The sequence below is a fragment of the Battus philenor genome, unplaced genomic scaffold (assembly GCF_028537555.1).
Source record: "Battus philenor isolate CCGP_79_NKW_IND1 unplaced genomic scaffold, ilBatPhil1.0.hap1 SCAF_17, whole genome shotgun sequence".
In the NCBI taxonomy this organism is placed as follows: domain Eukaryota; kingdom Metazoa; phylum Arthropoda; class Insecta; order Lepidoptera; family Papilionidae; genus Battus; species Battus philenor.
In genome coordinates, this window is record NW_027181679.1 from 8661042 (window position 1) to 8687420 (window position 26379).

Here is a 26379-nt window from a genome sequence, read left to right on the forward strand (position 1 = left end):
AATGGTAGTTTAATTATGTTTTGTGGAAATTTATGAAAAAAATTGATTTCGTCAATAAAAAATTAATTAGAGATTTAAGCATCCGAAAATTTGAATACATCGTAATTTGAAGTATATATTTTTATTTAGCCAATTTAATAAATTCCTTTTATAAAAGGACATAATAATTTTATTAATTAATCTTGCCTTAACATAAACTTTGAATTTTTTAGTGGATAAATTTAAAATTACTCTTGAGATTTTATGTTAGTCAAATCGTGTAAATCACAATTTTTGCTTATTGAAACTATTCATATGTATAATATAACAAGTAAATTATAATCATATTCATCTAGTTTTCTCAATTTCTTGGTAAATACTTATCATAGGAACATAATTCTTAATGTAATTTATTTTAAGCACAACCTTATTTGTTACTAACCAATAAGGATGAACTTACTATTAACTTAATAGCAACACTGTCTGGTTAACAAAATAAGTTGGCAGCAAAAGCCTTAAAGCCTTAGGTTGTTAGAAAACAACATTTTTTTTGATCTATTCAATAATAGGCCATAGAAGTATGTAAAGTCATAGTATTACTATTAACAATGATAATAGATGTCCTAAAACTAGTTCGAAGTACAGCTGTCTGTGCCAGTTAGTACGGAATTGAAAGTACTGTATCCATATAACAGGGATGGTCAAACTCTTTTAGTTCAAGCCATTTTCGAACATTTGTTTTTTTTCGCGGGTCGATACTAAAAATGTATGAAATTAAATTTTTAAAATAACAGAATTTATGTTATATTTACAATATATGACTAAAAGTACAAAACACGTGTAACCCTTCAAAATGTAATAACTGGTGACAACATTAATTTTGTTAAATGCTTGCTGGTAAATTAATACTGACTGGTGTTTAAATTTCATGACAATAGTTTTTTTTTTAAATATGCACAAAACTGAATCATCGCATGCTAGCCGAAGGTCGACCGCCCTACTATATAATTATAGTCATTTTATAAGGTAGTTTACAATTGATATGCTTATTGTGTATATACAACAAGCTTGAGAAGATAAGAGGCGTTTAAGATTTTTGTTTTGGATTTTATTTAAAATCAGCAGAAAAAAAACGTAATATATTTTACATTTATTTTTAATTTGTTGTCATAACTGTGATTAGGTGTTTTATTGTCTGAGATGTATGTACAATAATGTTGTACAAGCAGCAATGTTTATCAGATATGATGATATCACACTTTTTCGAGTTTGCTCTTTAACACAAGAAAATTCATAAAAAAGTTGTCATTGGCAAAACATCCTTAGCTCTTTATGCACACACCTAAACAAAGTGTAATTATTTTCGAAAACAAATTAAATTGGATCTCAATTTAGTTGTAATTACCATCTCTGCTGATTGATAATTTATTTTTAATTTGTAAATTTAGGTTTTGATACCTATATCTTATTATTTAGAACAATTTCAACATATTTATTATATATTTGGAATGGCTGTAAATGTAGAACAATAATTGTAAATTTGTTTTAAATGAGAGTTATATATGTTTGCATGGTCATTTTTTTTAACCTTTCTTTATAATTATTACTAAGTAATGTGTAAATTTTGTGTGTAAACCTTTATAAATGAATTGTTTGTTTTTTTATCTTTTTTCTTTAATAAAAATAATATAGTAATCTAACAGTTTAAAATGTAATGTGGATATTTATGTATCAATTTCCTAATTTATATGTCAAATAGAATCTAAAAATTCTTGTATAAAGCATATGCTTGTTTGCAATCAATTTACATTTTTTTTTTTAGAAAAAGGTGAGAGGGGTAAGTGAGTCAACTAGAACAATCAATATAATGTCCATATGATGAAATTATTCATCAATAGTTCTACAAACCTTCATTAATAATCAAAATGCTCTTTTGCAAGAGGCTAGATAGACGCAGATGTGTTTAAGGTTATTTTTTACAATATACTCACTAGGAATGAAATATGTTAAAAGCACAAAAAAACCATGTGAGGGATATGATGGTCTGTATGAATAAAGACACTTCCTGTATTAGAAACTAAAACAGAGAATGACTATGGTTGTGTGGGCCTAAATTTACCACCATATTTTCAATTAATTTTATTAATCTAGTGTATTTTTGTCCATCTTTTACAATTTCCTTTTCATTGAAAAAATTGAATAACCCTGTTTGATCTGCATACTATATAGACATAGTAACATTCTAATTCGTTGACATCAAACTTTTACAATTTGCATTACCTAATTTCTTTAATTATTAATTACCGTGTATGTCTACGACTAATAGACGATAGAGAGATTAACGATTAATGATATTCAAATTTTGCAGTTTTTATTGACTACTTATATCGTGTAAGCGTCTTTTTCCACTCTTAATTTATTTTATTCCGTACAACATTTATTTATAGATAAAAAAGTAAAGTGAATCACGTTGACTTAATTTACCAAAAAGTATTGAATCACACTAAGGTATGTATCTACATTACACTCTAAACGCACAAACATGTCGCTACATGAATGTTTGGCTGTTCAACCAAGAGTCGAAGACGTACCGTTTTAAAGTTAGGAATAAAATCGTGTTAAATTAAAGAGTTTCAGCGAATCGGACAAACATTTGTTCCGAAATCAAATTAAATTCTAGTCAAAATCTATTACCTTCTAATTGTATTAAAATAAATAGTGAAAATCTAAATGTATTATGGGTTTTTTATGCAGTTTGCAAGAACGAAAAATGAAAAAGATAAAGCGTTGTAACTACATATCGTTATCAAAAATTCAAAAATATTTATATGCTAGAAGTGGTAAAATTTGTTTGTTGGATTTAATACAATCGCCTTCTACAACAAAATTTATTTTTAAAATGTAAGTAAATTTACTACCTTTTTAATAGTATGACTAGACTACGGCTTTCTTATAAAACCAGATTCTGTTTAAGTTAAAAGAATATTAATAACATAATCTCATTAAAAAATTAAGACGTCTCTTATTAACACCTATTAAGAAATCAGAAACATCGCTGTGGTGTACACAAATATTTTTATAGATAACTGAACTAAAACAATAAGTTATTTATTTTTATAATCATAAATTTCCAGGTTGTCGTATTAATAGCTGTCAAGATAATAAAAATTTGAATTACTGATTTACTGTCTGTGATAAAAAATAATAACATTTTTTAAAGAATTTATTCTGATAATTTAAAAAAACTGAAATGTTATACTTCATTATGTTTTGCACTTCGTTTACTACTTGCAAATTGATACTATGTATTTGCAAAAAATAGATTAAATAAATGTCTTCATAGTCAATTCGTGTCATATGATAGACAATTTTTTTATATTTACAATATTGCATTATTTTCCAAAATTCTATTTTCTAACATTCAAGTGGTAATTGAGGTAATGATTTATAGAAAATTACTAAAAAACTAAAACGCAAGACCGAAGCAACACTAATGAATTTTAATGTTTTTGTTTTAATGATGATTAAACATAGTATAAACATATGAACCCAGTTTAAAGTAACAGTTAAACATTTTTCTGCAAAAGTGTTTTACGACTTTTAATCCGTTACCAAGATTTTCTTCAGAAATGTTTTGTCTATTAAATGGTTGTCGGCTTTATAACTATCGATATTAATTCCAGAAATAATATTTCAGTTTATTTTAAAACCACATTTTTTTTATTTTTTATCATTTTATTAATAACACAACACACAAACTTTGTTTGTGAATGAATTTAAAAGTTTTTGTTGTTTTGGTAGTTCTGTTAGACGAATTGCCGCCAAGTTGGCTGCTATGTTGAATGAACTTACCAAGGAACAAGTACAACACGAAGTTGGCGCACCACAAGCTAAAACACAATTACATTTTAGTTTGTGTTTATGAATATGCGATTTGTTACACCCTGAGCGTTTCAGTATTTATTTTATTACGATCTACTTCTGACGTTGTGTTATTTGAAAATAGGTGATACTAAAGCATTTTACGATTGTTATAATTCATGTTCCTGAAAGTGAAGTGTAAATCCTCTGGGGATAGTGAAATAATGAAAAGCAGTGCATTTTTCGCTTCGTAGCGATGAGTGAATTCAGTAAATTGAATTGATAGTGATTTAATGTAATTCATGGTGTTTCAGAAAATATTAGTGTCATTTGCAAAGCATAATTCGAATCATAGGGTCCATAAACGAGCAGACGGATTCTATCATGGTCGTAAAACGGTGAGTTTTTACAACGTGGTCCTTGTATGTCGCGTATTTACCTGCATAAAGTCGTCGCTAAACTTGTTCAACTATCTTCATTACTTGATCATACGTTGTTGTTAATAATTTTTGCTCAAATATTGCTTGTATTACAGCGTCACTTCTATAACTGCCGTTAAATCATTTTAGTTACATTTTTAGCTTTGTTTGTTTACTATAAATTTTTCTTGCTATATATATGCTTAGCAAAAATTATATATAACCAATGTAACGGTAACAAATATCTTTGTTTATCAGAATGTCTATTGATCCGTTAAAACATAGTAGTTACGTTTGTCTATTGTTTTGTTTTGTTACCAAGAAGCAATTACTTTTTATTAATTTGATTAGTTTTTGTTATTTTACTAAAATATGATTTTATTAAAGAATAATTTAACAAGAGCGTTGAAACTTGTTTTGCACTTTCGGCTTTCTTAATCATTAGTTATGTGTCGTTTCAATGAAGGCTCATTTATTATAATGTTTTAACAAGTACCTCCAAATTGAAAACGTCGTTAAATGCTTTTCAAAGGTATTCAATGTCAGTAGTAGTCAGTCATAGAAAAATTTAACATGATTTTTATACATTTATTGTAATGTTAATAATTAGTATTACATTTATTAATATTTTTAATAATGTGCTAACACAATTTGGTTAATTATAACTTTGTTTTCTTTACAAAAATGAGCAAAAATCTGTAAGTACCTTAAACTACTTCCATCTATATTTTTTACCAAATTATCTATCATGTATATTTGTTTGTCTGTATGATTATTTAATATTCAAGGATACCTCTACTTTTCAAAACAATTTGGCATTGGTTGACATTTGTTAACTAGCAGTAGTGCTATGCTACTTGACAATAATATAATGCGATGATACTCTGACCACAAATCCTACTACACTAATATCCATCTTCTTTTAATAAATCTTAGTCAGATAATTTTATGAATGACAATTTTTCTAATTATCATAAATACAAAATAAATGAAGTGCTGAATATTTAAGCTGCCATGAAGTTTTGGAAATGGAATTACAGCTGAATAATTTCTTTACCAAGAATGAAAATTTGCACACTAAAAACTAGTGATAAACATAGATTAGATATTGGGATGCAATTGATTTTAGATAAATATTGGCATACAAATAATGTGGCTTTGTGGCTTTTGGCTTTTATCATTTCAGCCATATGATGTCCGTTACAAGACTTAACCTTTTCTAATGGATTTCCAATAAGAGTGCTTGGAAGCGGCCAACATCTAGCATTTTCCAAAAAAAATTACATGGTCATGTTTTAGTGGTTTCCACTTCAGAACCTCAGGAACCTAGGCCCAAGCAGATATGTGCGCTATGTGCCACTTCAACTTGCCAATCCGTTGAGCTATGTTGATGACTCTAGTTTGTCCATAGATCTCTTTATACCTATTTGATTTTGTCTTCAAACAGTGGCTAATAGTAAACATTAGAAAAGTTTGAAAATTTACAAAACGCTTTAAAATCTACTTACAAGCTGGTGTAGTTTATTATATTACTCACTAGTAAAGTTTCATTGACATCTCAAGACTTTTTAAATCTATAGTTTGAGCTTTCATTAGTGAGGCGGCTAGTCTTTAACCAGTGAACATATTGTAGTGGATTTATTTAACATATCCAATGAATACTAGGAAGAGTTTCTGGATTAATTTAGCCTTTTTTTAATTATTATTAATAGTAATTAATAATAAGACCGAAAACAAGATGGGCAGATACCATAGCGAAAGACAACACTGCCTGCAAAGTTTGCATGAATGACATTTCCAATCATGCGAGGTGGAGAAAGAAGATAAGGAAAGCGGACCCCATGATCAGATGGGATTAATAATGCCCAGGAGAGAGAGAGAGAGAAAGTAATTAGTAATAAGGCTGTTAATTAAATTCATGATCATATATTCAGTTCCCAAAAGGCACTAGTTTGTGATTGACATAAAACCAATATTACTCAAAGATATAAAGCTAAACTTTTTAAAAACATCCGCAAGTTTTAGAAACAAAAACCCGATAAATGTCATCCAACATTCCCAATGGGTCTGTGTGTTGGGTTACAACCTAAGCCCTTTTTTGATACATTTCATTGTCCAACTTTTATATGAAATGAAAACTATATGTTACTCATAGTTCCAACTAAGCAGTTAACATATGAAGTTATTGTTTTTACTTAATTGATCTTGGATTGATAGTTTTTGAAGTAACTCAGTTTTTGAATACTAGATTGTGATAGGACAACCAGGATGTTCATAAAGGTGCATCCATATTGCAGTTGCCATTTGAGGGACCTGGCCCAATTGTAACAGTGCTATAATGATGTTTTTGTATGCATTTGCCCTTTGAGATAGGAAGAGGTAAGTAAATTCGTTAGATTTACTGCCAGTAATTTTGTTAATTGTTCCTTTTTTATACATTGTGTTGTTATTGTTTAGTTTTTTTGTAATATCCTTGTGTATTTTATTATGAAATTTATTGATTGTTTGTTCTTAAATATATTTTTTTTATATGTCCATAACTAAGGATTTGTGAGGTAGACCCTCATAGAACTCTAAGTTATGTTATAACTATTTTCAATTTTAGAACATAAGGAATTACATTATTGCATATTTTTCAATTACATTGTAATTCTCTTGATTGTTCATTAGCCTTTTTAATATTTTTTTTCTTTTCTTTCAATATTTTAACAAACAACATGTAGCATAGGAAAATTTTCCATACTTTTTTTCTTTTATCGTTTCATTTATATTCATTATCACCATTTCAGCTATAGGATGTTCACTGCTGGATAGGCCTCTCCAAACAGATTTCTAATAAGACCAGTAAACAGGCCTGCATCTAGCATCTTCCGATGACAAGGTCAACATCCTGCACTGCACTTGCCAGTCAGTAATCTCCAATCTCGAACCTCAAACCCTTGCATTTGCTGTTTTTTTCTGTGCAATATGTGGTTTACTCACTTTAAATAGTACATCTGCTGGTTTATGTTAACCTTATTTAAGCTAAATGTTTTGTGAAAGAAATTGTAGTAATTTATTTATGCTGTTTAATATTTTAACTTGAATTGTCAAGCATGCAGTATACTTGACAATACAAGTTAAAAAACTTATATACCATCAAATTAAAGACTTGTCCAAACAAGTTTTTCTTTGATTTTCATTGTACTTTAATCATTTTTTACCACATGAAAAAGTAGAGTCAAATTGCAATATCTGAAACATTCATATTGATTGTCTCATTATTAAACTACATTACTTAAAAAGTTTATTTCTATTCTTTCTTGTCTATTGTCTCTGGTTAAGCCTCACAATATTGGTTAGAACTTCTTAAGTTCCATATCAATATATATTTACTTCGCAAATATTTTTCGAGGTTCAGTTTAGTAATATTTTCAGGGATTTTATATGTAAAGTACTTTTATTACAACATTGTTCTAACGGTAATAGGGAAACCTCAGACGCATTTTATGTAATTAAAAATAAATATATTGTAAGAAAGTGTTCCTTGGAACGCGTGTAATACCTTACATCCGTTGCGAGCATATGGAACACCTGCCCGGGAGAAGGGACGCGCGCACCTGCTCGACAGATGTGTTGTAGCTCTTACAAAAAAAAGCTCTATAGGAAAGAGACATCCTTCTAAAGTCGAAGGCTGTAGGTAGAAAGTCTAAACCTTCTGTATTTTAATGAAAAACAAAATGTTTGAATTAGTTATTTTTCGTGGTGGGTAATGGCTAACCCCAGAAAATTGATCTAGTGGACTTCGTACGGTTGAATTGATGATGATGATGAGACTTAGTCTTTGGATGTAATTAATTATTTTGTAAAATGGGGTGTTGGATGTTTTTTCTTTTTCGCGGAGATCGCAAAGTGGTATTATGGTTCACAGAGGACGGTGTTGCCCTTCCTCTGGAAACTTGTTTGTAAGCAGACAAAGTGTAAATATATAGGACTGTGTCCCGGGAATCCAACCCGCGATCTAAATCTGCAACTCTCAGTCATTTACCGCCCGAGTTACCGCTGCTCAAATGTATGTAATGCAAAACTATAAATGAATAATTTTGGAGTCAGTTTTTGTAAACAGCCGTTGGTGTCTAATTACTTCTTATTTTTCTTACGTCTGCAAAACGATTATTAATCACTATAGGTACAATTTGTTTGTGATGTTATGATTTCGTTAATATATGAAGAGTTTATGCGTACAAATATGTACAATATTAAGCAGCGATAACTGTTCATATCTAAATATGTGATTATTATAATTCAAACGAAATATCTCTAATGCAGAGGTTGGAATAAAAACAGCTTTTTTAAATGCACGGATAATATACTACTACGTACTATGTAAGAGTTTAACATTTTATCGCATTACTTTTTAATTGTAAAATAGATATAAACTAATAAGTAAATTTAATTCAATTAATTTGACAATAAAGGGACGACTAATTCTATAATCCTATTAAATAAGTTCCCCTATCAATCTCCAGGCACGCGCCTCGACGTTAAAGCACTCAGTGGTGGGGCTAACTCGATTCGTATAAAAGCAATCAACTTGAAATTGGTCGATATGGATGGAAGTTTCTCTTACATAAGGATGTGTGTGTGCGTGGTGTTTTAGTTCAGTGCGAGATTGAATGATCAGACAAATACTTTACTGATATAAATGTAGCTGAAAATATCTCAATTCACTAGATTAAGCTAAAGCTGGTTTAAAAAAATATAAAAAAAGTAAACAGCTTAGGAAAAAAATATGTTTATAATGACAACTGCATCATAAAAAACACAACGAAATTTTATTTTTTAAAAATGATATAATTTAGGTGTGTGCAATCTTAACGAACACGCGCCTCAAAAGGTGGACAACGAATTCGTAAACACTCTGGCACATTGCTCAAAAAATGCAATGTCGTGAGGTCTATAATGATGACATTTCGGTGCGGTATCAGTTTTCCATTAAACATTTCGTGCAAGATTCATTGAAATTATGGAATGGTGCGCTAAATTGTTGGAACCCGGACCTATTATTGTAGGCTTCATTATGCAGTTGTGAAAAAAGAAAATTACCTAAAATTCCCATGAAATGAACTACTGAACTACATGAATGAACTACCCTGTATAACGGCTACAAGAAAATGTATTGTACGATATATGTATATAAATGTGTCTTTGAAATAAATGGTCCCTACATATACGATACACCGTACTAATTTAAGAAACAAATTAATTAACGTCAACTTACTGGACTATTTTTTATATTTGGTGACAAGATCATGTTTTGTAAGGAATTGATTATTTATTCCTATGGCGCTTCTTCGATAGCCAATAATACTCCGAACCGATTAGTCCGATGTCAGAATTATTCCAACCGCTTATCGCAACCAAACAGGACGTGCGTGAACATATTCAGTTAAATTAAATCTTAACGGAAATATTGCTTTATATTTTCAATCTGTTGATTAAATTTTTATCTTTTGAATTTGTACAAAAAATTTCGGCTTTGAATTATCTTAAGGAAAATGACATTCTTTTTTCATATCGCACATAATCGTACTGCGGGGTATCACATATCAGAGGTTAATCTTATAGAAGTTATAATTTAATCACATTTTCACATATTAAAAAAATATTAGTCCATGTTCCAAAATATAATTATAAAAAAACGGCTCTTAAAAAGTATGGTTACGTTATTTCATAGCGAAATTGAAGCAATGGTGCACAATTATTTTCAAGTAATTTGTGTTCGTAACCATTTTTGCTGCTTACGTATAAAAGTAATTGTAAATGTAACTCCAGTACAGGGAAAAGGAATTCGCTAATAATTACTATTACATCGGACGAGGAGTTTCCTTTTCTTAATAAAATTAATGAGTTAAAATAGTCAACATTAAAAAAAAAATCCTTTCTGGGTCATAAATATCTGAAATGAGCGGCTAGTAGTGGATGCATCATAGTCTGCCTTTGTAGATTCAAATAAATTCAAAAAAATTGGCACTCGTAGAAATATTTCGATTAAGAAACAAATATTTTGCCGTTTTAAATATTTTCGATTTTACATAGTCCAGCCGGTCCTGAATGTTGAACAACAAACTGATATTAATAATTTATAATTGTTTACAACACTAATATATATATATAAATAAAATTGGAGGGTCTGTTTGTAATATTAAAATAACCGCTTTTTATCAAATGTATGTATTGAATATATATACAGTATATATATCAAAATTACATTTTTAATTTTTGTTTCTCTCTGTCAGTCTCTTTTCCGGTTAATCTCTGAAGTGACTAGATCGATTTTGACGAGACTTCTACCGACAAGTACCTAATTAATAAGGAATAATATAGGCTACTTTTATTTTAGAAAAATTCTTAAAATATAGTGACACCTACAAAAATCAGTGCAAACCTCGCGAAGCGGGCATTGAAATCGAGTTTGTTTTACGATACATGTTTTACTTAACGTTATTTTTTATTTAATCAAACATCAAGACACTTAAGTTTTTAGTAAGGATTTCATTTTGTATGCAATTTAAATGCACGTTTCCTTTGCAACAAGTTTGGCAACCCTGTTCATTTATGCGTGTGTTAGCATGACTAAGTTCATTGAACCCCTGTGCCTTCCCGTCGGCCTTGTTCAGTGCACTTCGCACTTGTCCAAAATCGCCGAGGACGTTGACGGCTCATAAATCTCGTTCAATGACGGTCACTTGATGCCTGTTTAAAGAATCACGAAATTCTTAGCTATAATGTGTACGGGATAGATATAACGTATACGTCTGATATATCCGTTGATTCTTTGACACTTTTATGATCATAGCACAAAGTAAGTAGTACTACTTATAGAAACACTTGGTTGAATAATACTAATTAAGCTCGCTATGGTTCTAGACAAGAAGAAGTTGCGTTATCGAATAAGACTTGTCCTTTGGATTTTGCCAATTACATGTGTTCTTCTTATGTCTTGACGTATAATAAAGACTAAAAAAATAAGATTTTAAGTATTTTTAGTCGTATATTAACTTCTTAGTCGTAGGAATAAACAACAAATACATATCTACATGTAAACATTTTTAAAAGCTCTAGTAGTACAGTGTTGGATAATACTCAAGGCTAGACTAGTCTATTTTAATAGAAAGCCTATTATGTAAAAGGATTACTCGCAACGTTCTAGCCTTTTTATTACCTCAAGTACAACACACTTGTTTGTCATATTTTATTTGTATTTCTTAAAATGAACGTTTAAACGTATTTTGCGTTAAAGCAAATGTCGTTCAAATCGACATATTCCCAAAATACTGGAAGATGTTTAACTGATGTTACAGCTGAAAATTTTTTTTTCTATAACTACCCTCTACACATTCAAGATGATTGGTTAAAGTTTAAGTGATCATTTTCAAATATGTTGCATTATTTTTTTTTATTGGAATGTTATAGGTCACTTATTCAGGCAGCAGGAAGTCTGCTGGGCAAATAGTTAATAATAATTGATTTTAATATGCAGTTATTTGAACGCTTTCCTTATTATATTGTCATATACGTTATTATTTCTGAAACCTTTAGATTTTTGGATACAGTGAATTATATATTAATTGACAGCAAATGAACTATACTTTAACCTGCATATATTAAAAACGATATATAGTTTTTGGTGTCGTTTAATGGCGTTAATATAGACAGTAAAGAGGGATAAAATAACGCATCGATTTCTTAAAAATGGTAGTGGAGAAGAATATTACTGATAATTTAGACTCGGCGCCGCATTGATATCTATTATTCTGAAGTTCAAGTTAAGCAACGCCTCTGGGCGTCCGCCTACGAATTTTGTTTTGTTTGTTGAAGTACTTAAGGCAACGTTATGCAAAAGGAAGACGACACCACGGGCAGACTTGCTAACCAGGGTAGGTGTATATCTAATGATCCAGAAGACCTTCCGCTTAAGGACATACATATCAAGTTATAATCCCTACGAAAATATCCTTGAGAATCTGTGCGTTAAATAAGCCTCGGTCAGAATGACATAAGACGGTTAAAAAGCCCTGATAGATCTTCATAACCATGAGCAGAGTTACTACTGAGATCACAGAACTAAAATGTATGAAAATTATATGATCGCTCGCTACTAGGTGATCATGTGGTTCACAAAAGACTTTTAATTTGTGTTTAAAATAAACTGTATTAAATACAAAATAAAATTAATAGAGTGAACAAGCTTCTGACGTTTGTTTAGAACAAGTATATGTTCAAATTTAACCTTTGCGATATAATAAGGGCAAGGTTGATTGCGCCAATCTGCGCACATCCATATATTTCATTTAACTGCGCACTTATGAACATGGCTTACGATATTAATACAGTGATTTATATACTGGTACAATTAACTAGAGGTTTCGATTGAATCGACCTTTTTTACTATTATAAATGTTAATTACGTAGTTAGTTGTATGATAGTTACATGTATTGTAAGTAGCTCGCTTATATATATATATATATATATATATATAAGCGTATACATATATGTATATATATATATATATATATATATATATATATATGTATGTATGTATATTGATAGACTATACTCCAATGGTAGGAAGGCATACAATGAAATTAAAGATAGACTAACCGTTCTTTTCATTTTCATTCTTCATTCAAAAGAAGTTTATTGTAATAAAAAATTAAAATGTGTGCTATAAAGATTTATACGCTGACGATTCATAAATTTTTTCACTACTACCCTAGCTGCTTGATAATTAGAACGCATTCCAAAGCAATTACTTACTGATCTACTTTATTTATCGATGAAACTCTTCATGCATTGCAAGATCTGTGACAATGAAGAGAGCCATGCTAGGATTTTCATTGCGAGATTGACTCAGAAATGAGGAGATCTGCAGAATCTTGAAGTGGCAGTGGGTCACATCGCTCATAGCTCATAGACGCGGCGTGGGTAGACCCCCACTAGGTAGACCGATGGACATAATTAATGTCGCGGAAAGTCGCTGAATGTTGGCAGCTCCGGTCATTTTTCGGCATCTATCAGCTAAAAACAAAACCCTTACTCGCCTTTTTGTATAATTATCGCCAAATGTTTATTAGTTTATGACAGGTTTTAATTTGCTTTGTTTTTTTGTACATGAAAAACGTGTTGTAAATAATATCTTTTTCGCATTTTTATCTCCATAAAGCTTGCCATAAAGTAAAAGAAAATATTTCCGAAGATTTTATGTTTTGAAACAATAAACATAATTTACTTCTATTTCTCTCTCAAAATAGCAAAGGGTGGGGAGAAGGAACAAAAAATTTTAGATTAAAAATTTTCGAAAATTATCATGCTTCCAAAAAATAGTGGCAAAAAGGCTCTATAACTAATGTAAGGTTCGATTTGTTTATCACTAATACCGTAATTACTTGGTACGCGGCTGGTAATCACCTTCTGTGAGATTAATATTACAAAAGTTTTTTAAAGTTCTAATCAAGACTATTCAAGTTCAATGCGATTGACCTGTATTTGGAGAATTTGAATCAGTTAAAATATATTTAAACTGAATTAATAATATATTCGGAAGTATATTATTAATTCAGTTTAAATATATTATATTATAATAGTAAGAATTCATAATTTTTTATAGTTTAGAAAATAAAATAAATAACAGTTGCTAAACTAACTAAAGTAGAAATTGCGTTAAACGCCTTTTGTTTTAAATCACAGAAAGTCAGTGTCTGTCGTAAAGCGTAAACCGCGTGGAAGGTGATTTAAATTCTATTATGGCTTCCCGTTTACTTTATTAGTTTAAATAAAACAACCGATCTGCGATCTCTATTACTCTAAAAATCTTTTTGTACCTATTTGATTCTGTTCACGCGACCATGTTGAACCAAATCATTTGCGTGTGCAAAGAGCGGGGAAGTACGAAATCTTCGGAGAAATTCAACCGGAAAGTGAAGCTTAACGCTGTTATGTTACGAAGGGTTAACGAAACCGGAGACGTAGTTATTGGTATCCGGGCGTTTTATCGCGAACAACCGTCGTGTATTGTCAGTTGAGATCTTTGTACGCTTTACAGGACTTATAATATGGTTACACAAATGCTCTGATGTGTCATCATCATTCTAATATCAACTGATAAACTCCTGCTGCAAGGTGAAGGACTATCCAAAGATCGCCATAATGCTGCTCACATCCAGCTAATTTTGGCGACCGAAGCAATGTCGTCGGCCCACCTAATGGAGGCGTATCTATGCCGCTTGTGGTCTCTACTCGAAAATCTTTCGGCCCCAACGGCTGTCGGTTCAACGAGCAATATGTCGCGCCCACTGCCATTCCACACGTGCAATTGTCCCACGTGTATAAAATTTTTTTCTTATTTTAAAATATATTCTAACCTAACATAAATTAAAGCTTGAACTAAACTATAGTTAAAATTTTAATTAGTACTAACATATTATAGAATTTTAAGTTTTTTTGTTAGTAGATAATGTATATGCGAAACTCATGTAACTAATCGAAAATTCCTTGTTTATAATTGTCTAAAATATACAATTCCTTTAATCGGGTCGTTTTTTTGAATTCAGAATTGCTCTTAATTTCCGGTCGGTGTGCAAAAAAAAACACCGAGGCTTAGTACGATCAACCGTCGACTAAATTCTGTGTTCAATGGATGGAATGATCGAGCAAATTTCCCGGTCTCCGTTTAATTGGAATTCGTTTTAATTCCAAGCTTATGTTTTTGGTGATAAAGATTTAACATTTCAGAGTTTTCAAGAATATTTTATTTGTTCATTTAAGTTTATTATATTAACACAAATATGTGAAATTTGTCAATTTTAATATACAGTAACATTATTTTCCTTTTTATCTTTGATAAAATTGTCACATAACGAGCAGGTTACCAGGATACCATATCGGTGCTATTTAGCTCTATAAAAATAAACACAAGTGTATTTTTGCGTTCTCATCCAACAGCAGAGTCGGTTAAGATATACGCAGCGTTGAACGGATAAAACAATTTGGACAAACAACCTTGCTACGGTCTTCAGAAAATGCAGGTCGCTTCCAACCGGTTCTATTGTAAATTTATGGGGGAGGCCTCTGTTAAAGAGTAGTCTTACAGTCGCAATAATGATGATGCGAATAATATCTAATTTTCGTTTTGTATATGTAAATGTCTTGTAATTAATAGTTGATTTTACTCAGACATGCGCGTGACCTTATTAAAATTAACTTCTGAATTCTTCTTATGGTATGCTCGTTAGACCTTTAAATTATGAATTCTACTCTCGATGTATATCTAAAGTTGAGTTCTAAACAGGTGAAAAAAAAATCAAGGAAGTAAACATTTCGCCAGTTGAAATTTGATTTAACGTAAATACATAATTTCATAAGTCTTTAACTTTTTCTGTTTGTTCGTTTCTTTTGCTGGAGGTCATAAAGGTGGTTATCACCGGGGGAACTATGTAGCCAGGCAGTAAAGTGCAAATGTTCCGAACTGAATAGTTATGGAATATATGCAAAGGTCGCAATCTTCTCTCAGGCCTATGAACGCTTTTCAGCTATTAATAAAAAGAGCTTTGATGGAGTTTCTTCCACCAGTTCTTCTAGATTTATTTCAAAAGTTATAATTGTGATAATCTTAAAATATATATGCCTTCATGTATACATTCCGATAATCTGATAAGGGCAACCGATCGAGAAGGTTCGATGCTCTGAGGCAACTAAGTATTCTAAACGAGTTTTGAGTGACAGTTCAAGCTAAGATTCGCACGCGACGAGCTCTTGTTGACTGACTGACTGACTAGGGCAGTATATGAAGGGATCTAAGAACTCCGCGGCCTTCTAATCCCTTGTAAGAAATAAGTTAAGTAATGGGTTAAACGTAAAGTAGAGAAATTTTAGGCCAAGCGCTATCGCTCACCTCAAATTTTCACCCAAGCTATATATGGTAACGGACCAATAGTTTTTCTCAGTGACAACAAAAATCGACGAGCCTTGACGTGGTTCCGTGGTTTTTAATTTAATTTAAATAATTTTTATGGAATTATTACAGTCTAAAGTATATTAATGGAGTTATTTATACTTGAAATGAAGATCAGTGGATTTGCCGTCTAGTTTTAGCCAAATAGCGATAGGCATAAAATCTCAGATTTTATTAAATTTAGAAATCACGCTGTCCAATTGGGTCACGTGGCTCACTTCCACATAGTTGTAACATGTCGCTTGTGGGAAACGTTTCCGATGAAACTTATACGCGGGTCAGAATGGAAAAATTGATCATCAGCGAGCCGCGTGGCCTATATCGAAATACTCTATGAATTAATATTTAATAATTTTTCACTCGGCATTCAACGCTGAATGTTAAATATGAAAGGAACGCCCAGATTGTCTGCGCTTTACGATGTAAAAAATGAGTACGGTCATTTGTTGAAAATAGAGTGGCTGTAGAAAGTGACCGCGCAGCCGAGAGGTGCGTGAGCTTACATCGTGACCGTGTGACCGGCGAAAGTGAGCAAGGGACAGCATGCACTATTATGTTCTCATTTGTATTGTTGTTCGCCGAATTTATAATTAAGTCGTGTAAACGTTGTGTAATCTTACACATTGTACAATCGCAACTTGTGTACATTGCGTATAACTGTTATTCTTATAGACCTACTTAAAAGATATACGCTATTGTAGTCTATAGGTTAATTTATGTTGCGTTACTCGTAAAAACCTTAGTGTCGTCATATCATGTCGACTGATAGAAGCCCAATGCAAAGAATAGGCCTACCTTAATAATTCCACGATGACTTTTTTAACCTTACTCATATCCTTTAATATTAGCATACAATAAAATAAAGTATTAATAAAAAATTGCTTTGACAAATATTCTCTTCTACGTCTGATTTATTAGCTTTCATCGAACTAGTCAGTATCATTTCAGTTCCTTAGGCAAAACGACACTTGTGTACATTTTTAAGACACTATTTATTAAAATGTATAATTTGAAATTATAAAATTGACATTTATTATCATGTTCATAGTTTGTAACGTGTTGTGTAAAACTTAGTGTTTTAAATCTTTGATCAGGAAAAGATTCCCATAGCAAGGCTGCGGTTTATGCTGTCCGCATTCAGTGACTTCTCGCAACCTTAACTATGTAGTGTGGTTTTCGTTAGTCTTAACTATTTATTAACGTTAACTGTGATGTGCGTAAAGAACACATTTTATTTGTCATTATGTGTGTGAATGCCGAAACGATTGAGCTTGTTAATAACCTACAAATAAAATTCCGCGCGCGTGGTGTAATTCCGCGTAAACTTCCGACCCCACCACCTCAGCGGCGTCAGTCGACCGGATGCAGAGTAGCCTTATATCGCAACTTGTCTCGCGAACAATCACTACGAACGTATGATTCATCTTTCCGTAGTAATTCGCGGAACTGTGATCGGGTAAAACGAGTTCGTTAAATCTATACGTTCATCGTGTGAAGTAATCTCGTTTAGAAATATTTAACTGTAGCGCCTAGACATTGGCTAGACGGGGAAGAACACAAAACTTGCGCGTTGACTTGAAAATTCCCATTTTTATGACGTGTATTCGGAAATGATGATAAAGAAAAAAAATTAAAATGTTTGGATTTTCCGTTTACTAATTTTTTAGTATCAAACCGCTTCTTATTTATCAATACATTAGGGAAAATGTGAATTATATGTTCTCGTATATCATTAATCATGTCATAATTCAAAAACAATTTATATTATTGATAAATAGCACACAAAATTATTTTACTCGTTTCAGATGTCTCATCAATGATGCACACTAGATTATTTTTATAATACATTTTAACAGAAATGTATTTTTTATTTATTGTATGATTTTTGAGATAATTTATAAGCGTGTAAAGGCTAATTAATTTACTTATTAGATGATAAAAGCAAATAACGGTAGGTTATTCATGTCAGTAATAGTAAAGTGCACATAGTTTATCCACTATTTGGGTTATAAACAAAACCCTCATTCAAATAAAAATAATATAAATTTAAAACTGAAGTAATAACTAAATGGCCTAGGGCTGCATTAGGGCTGCACTAATGTTCTGTGGTCGGCAATTATAAGTAAGATAATGACGTAGACGGCATTTCTAAAGGTCGACCCTCCAGGCAGCGCGGTGAGAAATGTTGCGGAGATAACGGGCTTTGACCCCATGTCCGAATTCACGGTCGTTTACTTGGGGCTATTTTGTGTTACACGTGAAACACAAAAACGTTTATTACATTCTCTTCATACAACTCAAAACCAGAGTTACTAAATTGTATGAGTTAAATATGTAATATTCAGGGTAACGTATAAACATTTTTACGTTATGTGTGCCACGATTATTTCTCGCAAACCTGTAAAAAAGTTATTCCCGTTGAGTGATGAATTATTTTTTTTACCCGCGACTGTGAATCATTTCTCATAGAACAAGCGTGTTATCATTTTCTGTGTAACTGGAATGTTTTTGTGTTATTACGCTTATAACTATTATTTATTAATAATAATGAACACACCGCAGAGGCAAGCGTTCAGTCTCCGTAACATCCACTAAAGCAATTCTAGATCAGATGTGACAAAGCGAGGTGAGGCAATTTGTGTCAGGCAATGTCCACTTAAAGGCCGAGTAGATAACCAGCGTACATTGTGTGTTTAGTGCTTAAGTGACCTACTTCCCCCTTTGTGGTCGGAGTGCAGTTATGGAAGAGCGATAAGCTATCGCCGCGATCAATATCACGCTAAACAAACTGCTCCAATTGTGGCGCACGGGGTAGCATCCAATAGCATCTTTATTTTAGTTGTTAAATAAAGTTCTAGCAGTTCTTCTCTAGCACTCGATGTCAAAATAAAAATAAATTTATATTTTAAAAAAATTTTGAAAACAGTCCAAATATGATAGAAACACTAAATAGGAGAATTCTATTCTATATTTACTAAATGCGAAGGTTATATATAGGGTAGATATATATGTATCTCATCCTTAATATTAATATTGTTGACAGTATTGTATGGTAAGCGTTTTATTAGTATTGTTTGATAGGTGGTTCCACAAAGAATCGGCTGCTGTTAGCGTCTTAAATATATCTCTAAATATTTCAAAGAAACGTAGTTTTTTTTATTTCATAATTTTTTCAGTGGAAATAAAGCTTCGAAATGAAATGACAATTATATGAAAGATATTTATGAAAGTGGTCACAAAAATCCGACTGAATTAGTTGTTGGTTCTGCTCAGATCATAGCGCGGAACTCTCGTAGCGCTCTGTTTAAAGTTAACGGATGCTATTATAGAGAAGATCAATTCGCTTCTAGTTTCTATAAAATTAGGCGTTCTTCTCATGACACTTGTGATCAGTATCAGTAATTACAAGTAGAATAAACATAAATAAATGAATATCCTTGCCGCGTTCCGGCTCTCTCGTTCAATCATGAATCGGTAGTATTGTAGTGCATAATCCTGTGTAGTACCACCATAATACATGCGTGCCATATTACTTGCCATCAGTCTTACTATTTACCCGTTAAGTTTGCTTTACACGTTAGGAACCATCGGAATAAAAAAAATATAAAAATCTAGTTTTTACTCTTATTTACAATAATATGTTATAAAGTTATTTTTTATGAACTTGTAATTGATGTATTTAAGCAACGTTTTTTTTTTTAAAATTTTAAGAGTGTAGGTAATATTAAATATTATAGTTGTGTATGATAACTAAAAAGGTCGAGATATTCTGGTTCGTGTAACGTGTTTTTTTGTTCGGTGTCATAATAACAAAAATATTTTCGTACTTTTTGTCAGTCAGCCAATGATTAAGGAAATGTTAAAAGTCAACCATTCGGCGTAACATTTAACTGGATTTACTTTTAATTTTAGAATATTGTTATGGTAGTTACATTTTTATTTTTGTCTTTTATGATGAAATTTTGTTTTCGTTTACCTAATACTTTTTAAAATACGTGTATATTTTCTGTGCATTATAATGCAGCTCCGCTAACTTCTTTACGCAGTTTTATTCAGCTTACGTAAGTGTCGGTGCATCGGCCTCGAACCGGTTCCGACGGCTGCCTACAACTTACACCCGTAATCTTGACCCACAGCTGTCTGCGACCGGTTCACGTTGAGTTTTGACCGGAGATATCAAAAGATTGGCTCTCGAGCCGGAAGTTCGTGGGTGATTGTGGGCTGGAGGCGATTACCGTGAAATGACCCGTGGTTTTATTGTCCGTGGCCTAATCTTTTTACATCGGATTTCTTTGTCCGATTTAGAACTGGCGAGTTTAAAGCGCCCTTTGAAATTAAATCACGTTCTATAAAATATTATTATTTCGTAGTTATCACATTGAATTGAGGCATGAAGTTTTTTGTACTTGTGAAGTAGGTAGTTCTCTTTTAAAAAAAATTTGTCGCGGCGTAGAAACGCGTTTTGCTGTTTAAATTTAACGATACATATTAGGAATCTTTTTTTTCAAACTAAGGTTTATTGAAAATGGTTTGTTATTGATATTTAATAAAACTCAATTGGTTATATCTATAATTTTTTAGAGGAGTAAGATTAGAGCATAACTCGTATGTACTTCATTCACTTAAAATGATTGATTCAAAAACCTTTACCAATGCCTTTTACCTCGCAATATGAGGTATTTTATGTTAAGGCCCACTGCAAGGCTTGGGCCTCCAGCGAAGATACACGCATCCAGCGACTTCCTGCAAATTAGATTATGTCGTCGATCCACCTTATGGCCAATCTATCCGTCCCATACTGTTCTATTCTTGTTATTAAACTTGAACTTTATTTCCAGTGCTGCGGACAGTGCGGATTCTCCGATACTGGAGGAGGCCGGTGAGAGCGGCTCCGAACAGAAGCCTAAACCGCTTGTGAAATACGGCGAACTTGTTATTCTTGGGTAAGTATATTTTAAACCAATCGTAGAGATTTTCTTTAAAAGTTATTGTTTGCTTATTAACATATAAATAATTTTAGGTAAAGTCCATATGTATATAGCGATCACCTTTTCCATTTTATCTATAGGCTAATCTATATGAAGAAGCATTAATATATACATATTTTCTTAACCTCAAGCCGCCGTTTTATATCTAATACTTGAATGTAGAAACTGTAGGGAAATAAAATCAAATCAAGATTGTCCAACCCATTCGATTTAGCGAAAATTATACCTATACATTTATTAATTATATTTTTTTCTAATTGTGCCCATAGTTGGAACACTAATAATAGTTTGCCTGTATTAAAACTATTAGTTAAACCAACAATAGAAATCTTTCATTCTTTATCACGGGTGCTATTAAGCATTGACTAATCGATATCTGGTATAACAAGTGTTTCAGTAACATTTATAATTAGCCACATGAAGGTGGAGTAAAAATTTCTTATCCAAATGTTTTAATGTGATCGTTATTGCACTTGCATATGACTGACTGTGGATTTTCCTGACCAAATGAGTCAACGGTGAATGGACCTTTCCATACGGACATTCCGGATATGCGAATGCCCCTCTTTAATTAAATAATTGCATTTGTGTTTCTGACAAGATATTCGTGATAAAAGTTTATACTGAACCCTGTTTTAGTGAAATTTTATTGTGCACTATATGAAAATTTGTATGAAATTGGAACATAATTGGCGAAGTTATTAGTACAAAAATAGATATTACCTTGTATATCCGACTATCGAAACATTACAATCGTATAGTGAAAAAACAGACGTCACAAAAACTTAGTGACGAAGGCGATTTTAAATCAATTTACCGCAAAAAATAAATGAACTCGAACCAGAATCAGACTACGAGGGATAATGTTTATACGTTTTAGCAATGCTTACTTATTTGGGAAAATTAAACGTTATTTTCTACATGAGAGAGGCCTATATATCGCATAAAAATACTTATTTTTTTGTATTTTAGCTATTCGAGAAGGTTCGCTTTTTTATGCGGCTCTTTTTTTATATAATCAACACACAACCGGTTTGAGTGTATTTACAAGTTATAATAATATCGTATAGACAATCTGTATTATATTATATATATACAAGAACGATTTTTACTACTCATTAGTTTTCTTTTATAAAGCTTAGTGTCAGTGGACGAGTGCAAGGTTGCTAACGCAACCGGGTTAGCGATAGCGAACAAAGGCATGCGATATTGCGCATTCTTGTCCGATTTATGATTCTCATATCTGCGCCTTTTTATTTTCAAGCGCAACAGCTACCTCGCCTTTGTCCCTCTTGTGTAGCTTTTGTAAGATTTTATAAAGAAAGCTATTGCAGCAACATTTTTAATTGTTTTTTTTGATAATTCAGATTAATTACAATCTCGTCTGTATTTATACAACATTAGCTTCTAAAGAGTCTTTACGTAAAAAATGTTGGAAAAGGTATAAATAGATTTAGTGCACTCGTTAGCTTCATAGTTGAGTGAATGAATGGTAGATATTTATTTTCGAATCTTAAAAATTTTCATTTCAAATGTTAGAGCTGTTTAGGGTTTCTTTATTATTAGTTGTTGGTAATTTTTTTCTTTGTTTTGTATCCTTTTTTGGATGTAGGCCGCTTTCAACGTATTCCACGTATCCCTATCTTTTGCCTCGTTCCTACAGTCCGTTCCTTCGTTATCTAAAATAAAATATCTCCTCCTTTTGTAGGGCTGACTATTTTTTTTTTGCTAATTTGACCTTTTGATGCTAACGTCTACATTTTCTTTCTTTAGTGTAATAGTTAAGCTAATTATAGTACCTTTAAAAAGTATTTTGTTTTTATTTTTGGAGCGATTCTTCATGTAATGAAGTCTAGTGGTCATACGTTAGTCATAATCTTTTCCTGCCCTTACTGTCAATTCACAAATTAAACCATTAAAGGCGAGACTTTTCTCTGCGTCTGATATAGTTATTGCCAAAATGATGAGTATGTGTACCGAGTATATGTCCAAAATATTAAAATATTTTGGACATATTCCCTCTCCCATGTTCTCTCTTTCTTCATTTGTAAGATTGCAAAAGCAGTCGTTTTTGATTGCTCGTTCAATTTTTACAATAAACATAGCAAACCATTTAAACGTACCTTATGTTTATGGTTACGCTATATAAGCAAAGGTCGCAAAGCGTTTATCGGTCGTAATATATTTTACATATAAATCAATATCGATCGGCATTTTGTTGGCACGTGTAAATCCATTACTAACACCATTGCCAATAGACGTCGTCGAATCACATCTGACGTCTAAGCGAGTTGTTTAACAAGACCTAAATGTTTTGCTCAATAATAGTTTTACAGTTAGTGGCAAAAATTACCGTAAATGTTTTTAAATAAAATTTAAAAATAAATCAAGTTGGTTATATCTAAGTGATTGCGAAACATTAAATTTGTAATATATATTTGAAGGCTTTGTTAGTGTAATCCATTACATCTAAAAGCAATAGGAGTAATGTGGAGCTTATCAAACTACTATTACAAGGTTCCTAGAATTTCCTTGATTTATTTGCATTTAAGAGTAACAATGATTCTCATCGGTAAATATTGTTCACTTTCTGAATTCATGAACACAAATTAAAAACAATAATTAATACCATTTTTACTTCCGTAACATCAGATTACAGTAAAACTTATTGCTTAAGAAAACACCACTATCCTGTTTCTCTCGTAGAGTGAATTAGATTAAAACATTGTTTTAGCACATTACACAAAATGTTAGACAATATTAAAAGATCAGATAAAGACCAATAAAAGATATAAAAATTATCATCGCAAATATATAATTACAATTACACATACATTTGCTTATTTTAAGACACCAGAGGCATTAAAGAGCGGTTGATGTTAGGCATAATCAGATGGTTTTTGTTGTGAATCATTTAACGGTTAACGCAAATAGCTTTGTCAGATTATTCTATTGCGGATTTTAACGATTGTCCTAGTTAACAGTAAACTGTGAATCTTGGTTATCATCACTGTTGGACCGTAGACCGTTATTTAAGGTCAACAGTTGAACTACCGGCTCGTGTCGTTTAGTTAAAACGAGGAAAATTTATGAGGATATTATTTTGATCGATGTGTATTTGGTTAGTAACGCATTTTATAGCACTACATAGTTATCGAAGATATCTTTTTTATAAAAATTCTGTATAAAAACATACCTGGCTTATATACAACAGACTTTTTACTATCAAAAGTTGTAAAATAAAAAAAAAAACTTATTTCAAAGTGTTTAATAGATTTACTATGTTAATATTTAGTAATTTTGTACGAACAATTTCAATATACTTAATTTTAATTGTAATGCCGGATGGTACACGATATCTTTTGTTTAATTTCTTTCTAAGACGCCTTTTAGGCTTTTACCGTCAATTGTTTATCAGTTGTTTTAATTTACTTTGTTGTTTGTATGGAATAAGCATAATATGTTCAATATTGTTTTACGAAAATATGTAAGGATAACTTTGCCGCGTTGTACGAACCGTTCTCGTTTTGCACTTCTCTATTTTTATTTTAATACAAATTATTATATAGGTTCATGATTATATAGGTTCATTTGTTTACGAGGTGTAACGTCGTGTATTTGAAAGTACAGTAAGCGAAGTGGACTCCGTTGTGTGGTCGCAAAATACGTGTTACGAGTTCCATTGTATTATTCAAGTGAATTGTGAATTTATAAACATTTTAAATTTTCATCGACGACATATACCTTCATATGTTTGAGTTTGAAAATATAGGAGGATCTTTATAATGTAGGTATTTAAACATTATATATTTTAAAATCCAAAAAAAAATGTCATACCCATGGAGCCGGTTCGCACTTAAATTTGAATGCTAAATGCGTTTCAAGTGATAGTCGAATTCAAAGACCTATCTTGTAAGAGCCAGTTTCTATAATAATTAAAAATTATTAATATAATGCCAAATACCAAATTCCGCAGTCTGAAGACGAATGAAATGATCGACAGCAGAAATGAGATTTGCAGAAGAACCGAGGTCACCGATGTATCTCGAAGAGTTGCTCGGCTGAAGTTGTAGACTTCTGCCCCTCACCCCCCTCCCCGCACGTCTCTCGTGCAATCGATAGCCGGTTGGGTCGTCGAAAGGTTCTTGAGTGGCGGTAGGCCCCTCCACTAGGTGGTGTGATGACATCATCATGGTCTCGGGAAGTCGCTCTGGGCGTCTATCAGACATCATGAATATAACGCCCCGAGCCGAAATTCTCGAAGTAGCAATCTAGCTGTATAAAGGTTTAGGCTTAAGCCATCTGATCCTTTTCGCATCTAGCTCCACCTTAAACCCGGTGACGCGGTCAAGGCAAACAGCATTTTGCCATTACAACAAAAAAATACAGTAGTTTTTGTTCATGCAAAAGAAGGATCTAAAATGCCAGTGTTCAAAAATTATACATACATTTTAAACAAATTTTAAACAATTGTTAACCGCTATATGTCTTATGTTCGTTAAATATTATTATTATTTCATGACAAAATTACACTCGAGTCATGTCATTATTATAAGTACCAGTTGAAATGTTACCCGTGTTGCTACGGTGAAGGAAGTTGAGTTCGCCTGTTATTGAAGTGATTGAAAGTTAGACTGTGAAACGTTCTTATGTTTTGTTTAAAATGCATTTATTCTGTAACCGGTCTCATCGGTAAAGGTCATGATCGAGATTTATCTAAATGCTACTGTGTTTTTGTATACATTTACATTTTAATTAGTTTCGTCATATAATATTTTTCTTTTGTTATAATTATACCACTTTTCGCCAACCTGAACTTTTGTCGTTTCATATATTTTTTTAATTTGTTATTTTAGCAGTTTTTGTTTTAGGTTTGTAAAATTAAGGGATTATTACTTGAAAAATGCCAAACATACAGCTACGGTAGTTGAACAAGATATCTTAAAAGTGTTAAAACAATAGAACATGATGTAATAGAACCTAAAGCGAAATCAATAATCAATCTATGTATAAAAGATATCTATGTATGTACTGACGACTCATCACGATATCTCTGGAACCGTAAGGCTTAAGGATTTGAAATTTAGTACTAGAAATATTCCTTTCGCCAAGAAGGTCAGCTAAAAACGTATTAAAGGA

At 31.8% G+C, this 26379-nt stretch overlaps 1 protein-coding gene across 2 annotated transcripts in view; it reads left to right on the plus strand.

Annotated features, from left to right (window-relative positions):
• The first annotated feature begins 3846 nt into the window (after positions 1–3846).
• The window catches only part of Pli (E3 ubiquitin-protein ligase pellino), a 76264-nt gene continuing 53731 nt past the window's right edge, over positions 3847–26379 (plus strand). The window contains exons 1-2 of one of the 2 annotated variants that reach the window (XM_068762985.1): positions 3847–4238; positions 21091–21195. In XM_068762985.1, the coding sequence (XP_068619086.1) occupies positions 4225–4238; positions 21091–21195 (119 nt within the window). In that variant the 5' untranslated portion in view covers positions 3847–4224. Of the gene's footprint in view, positions 4239–4874; positions 4958–21090; positions 21196–26379 lie in introns of those variants that run through there. The other variant, XM_068762986.1, reaches the window with a different exon arrangement.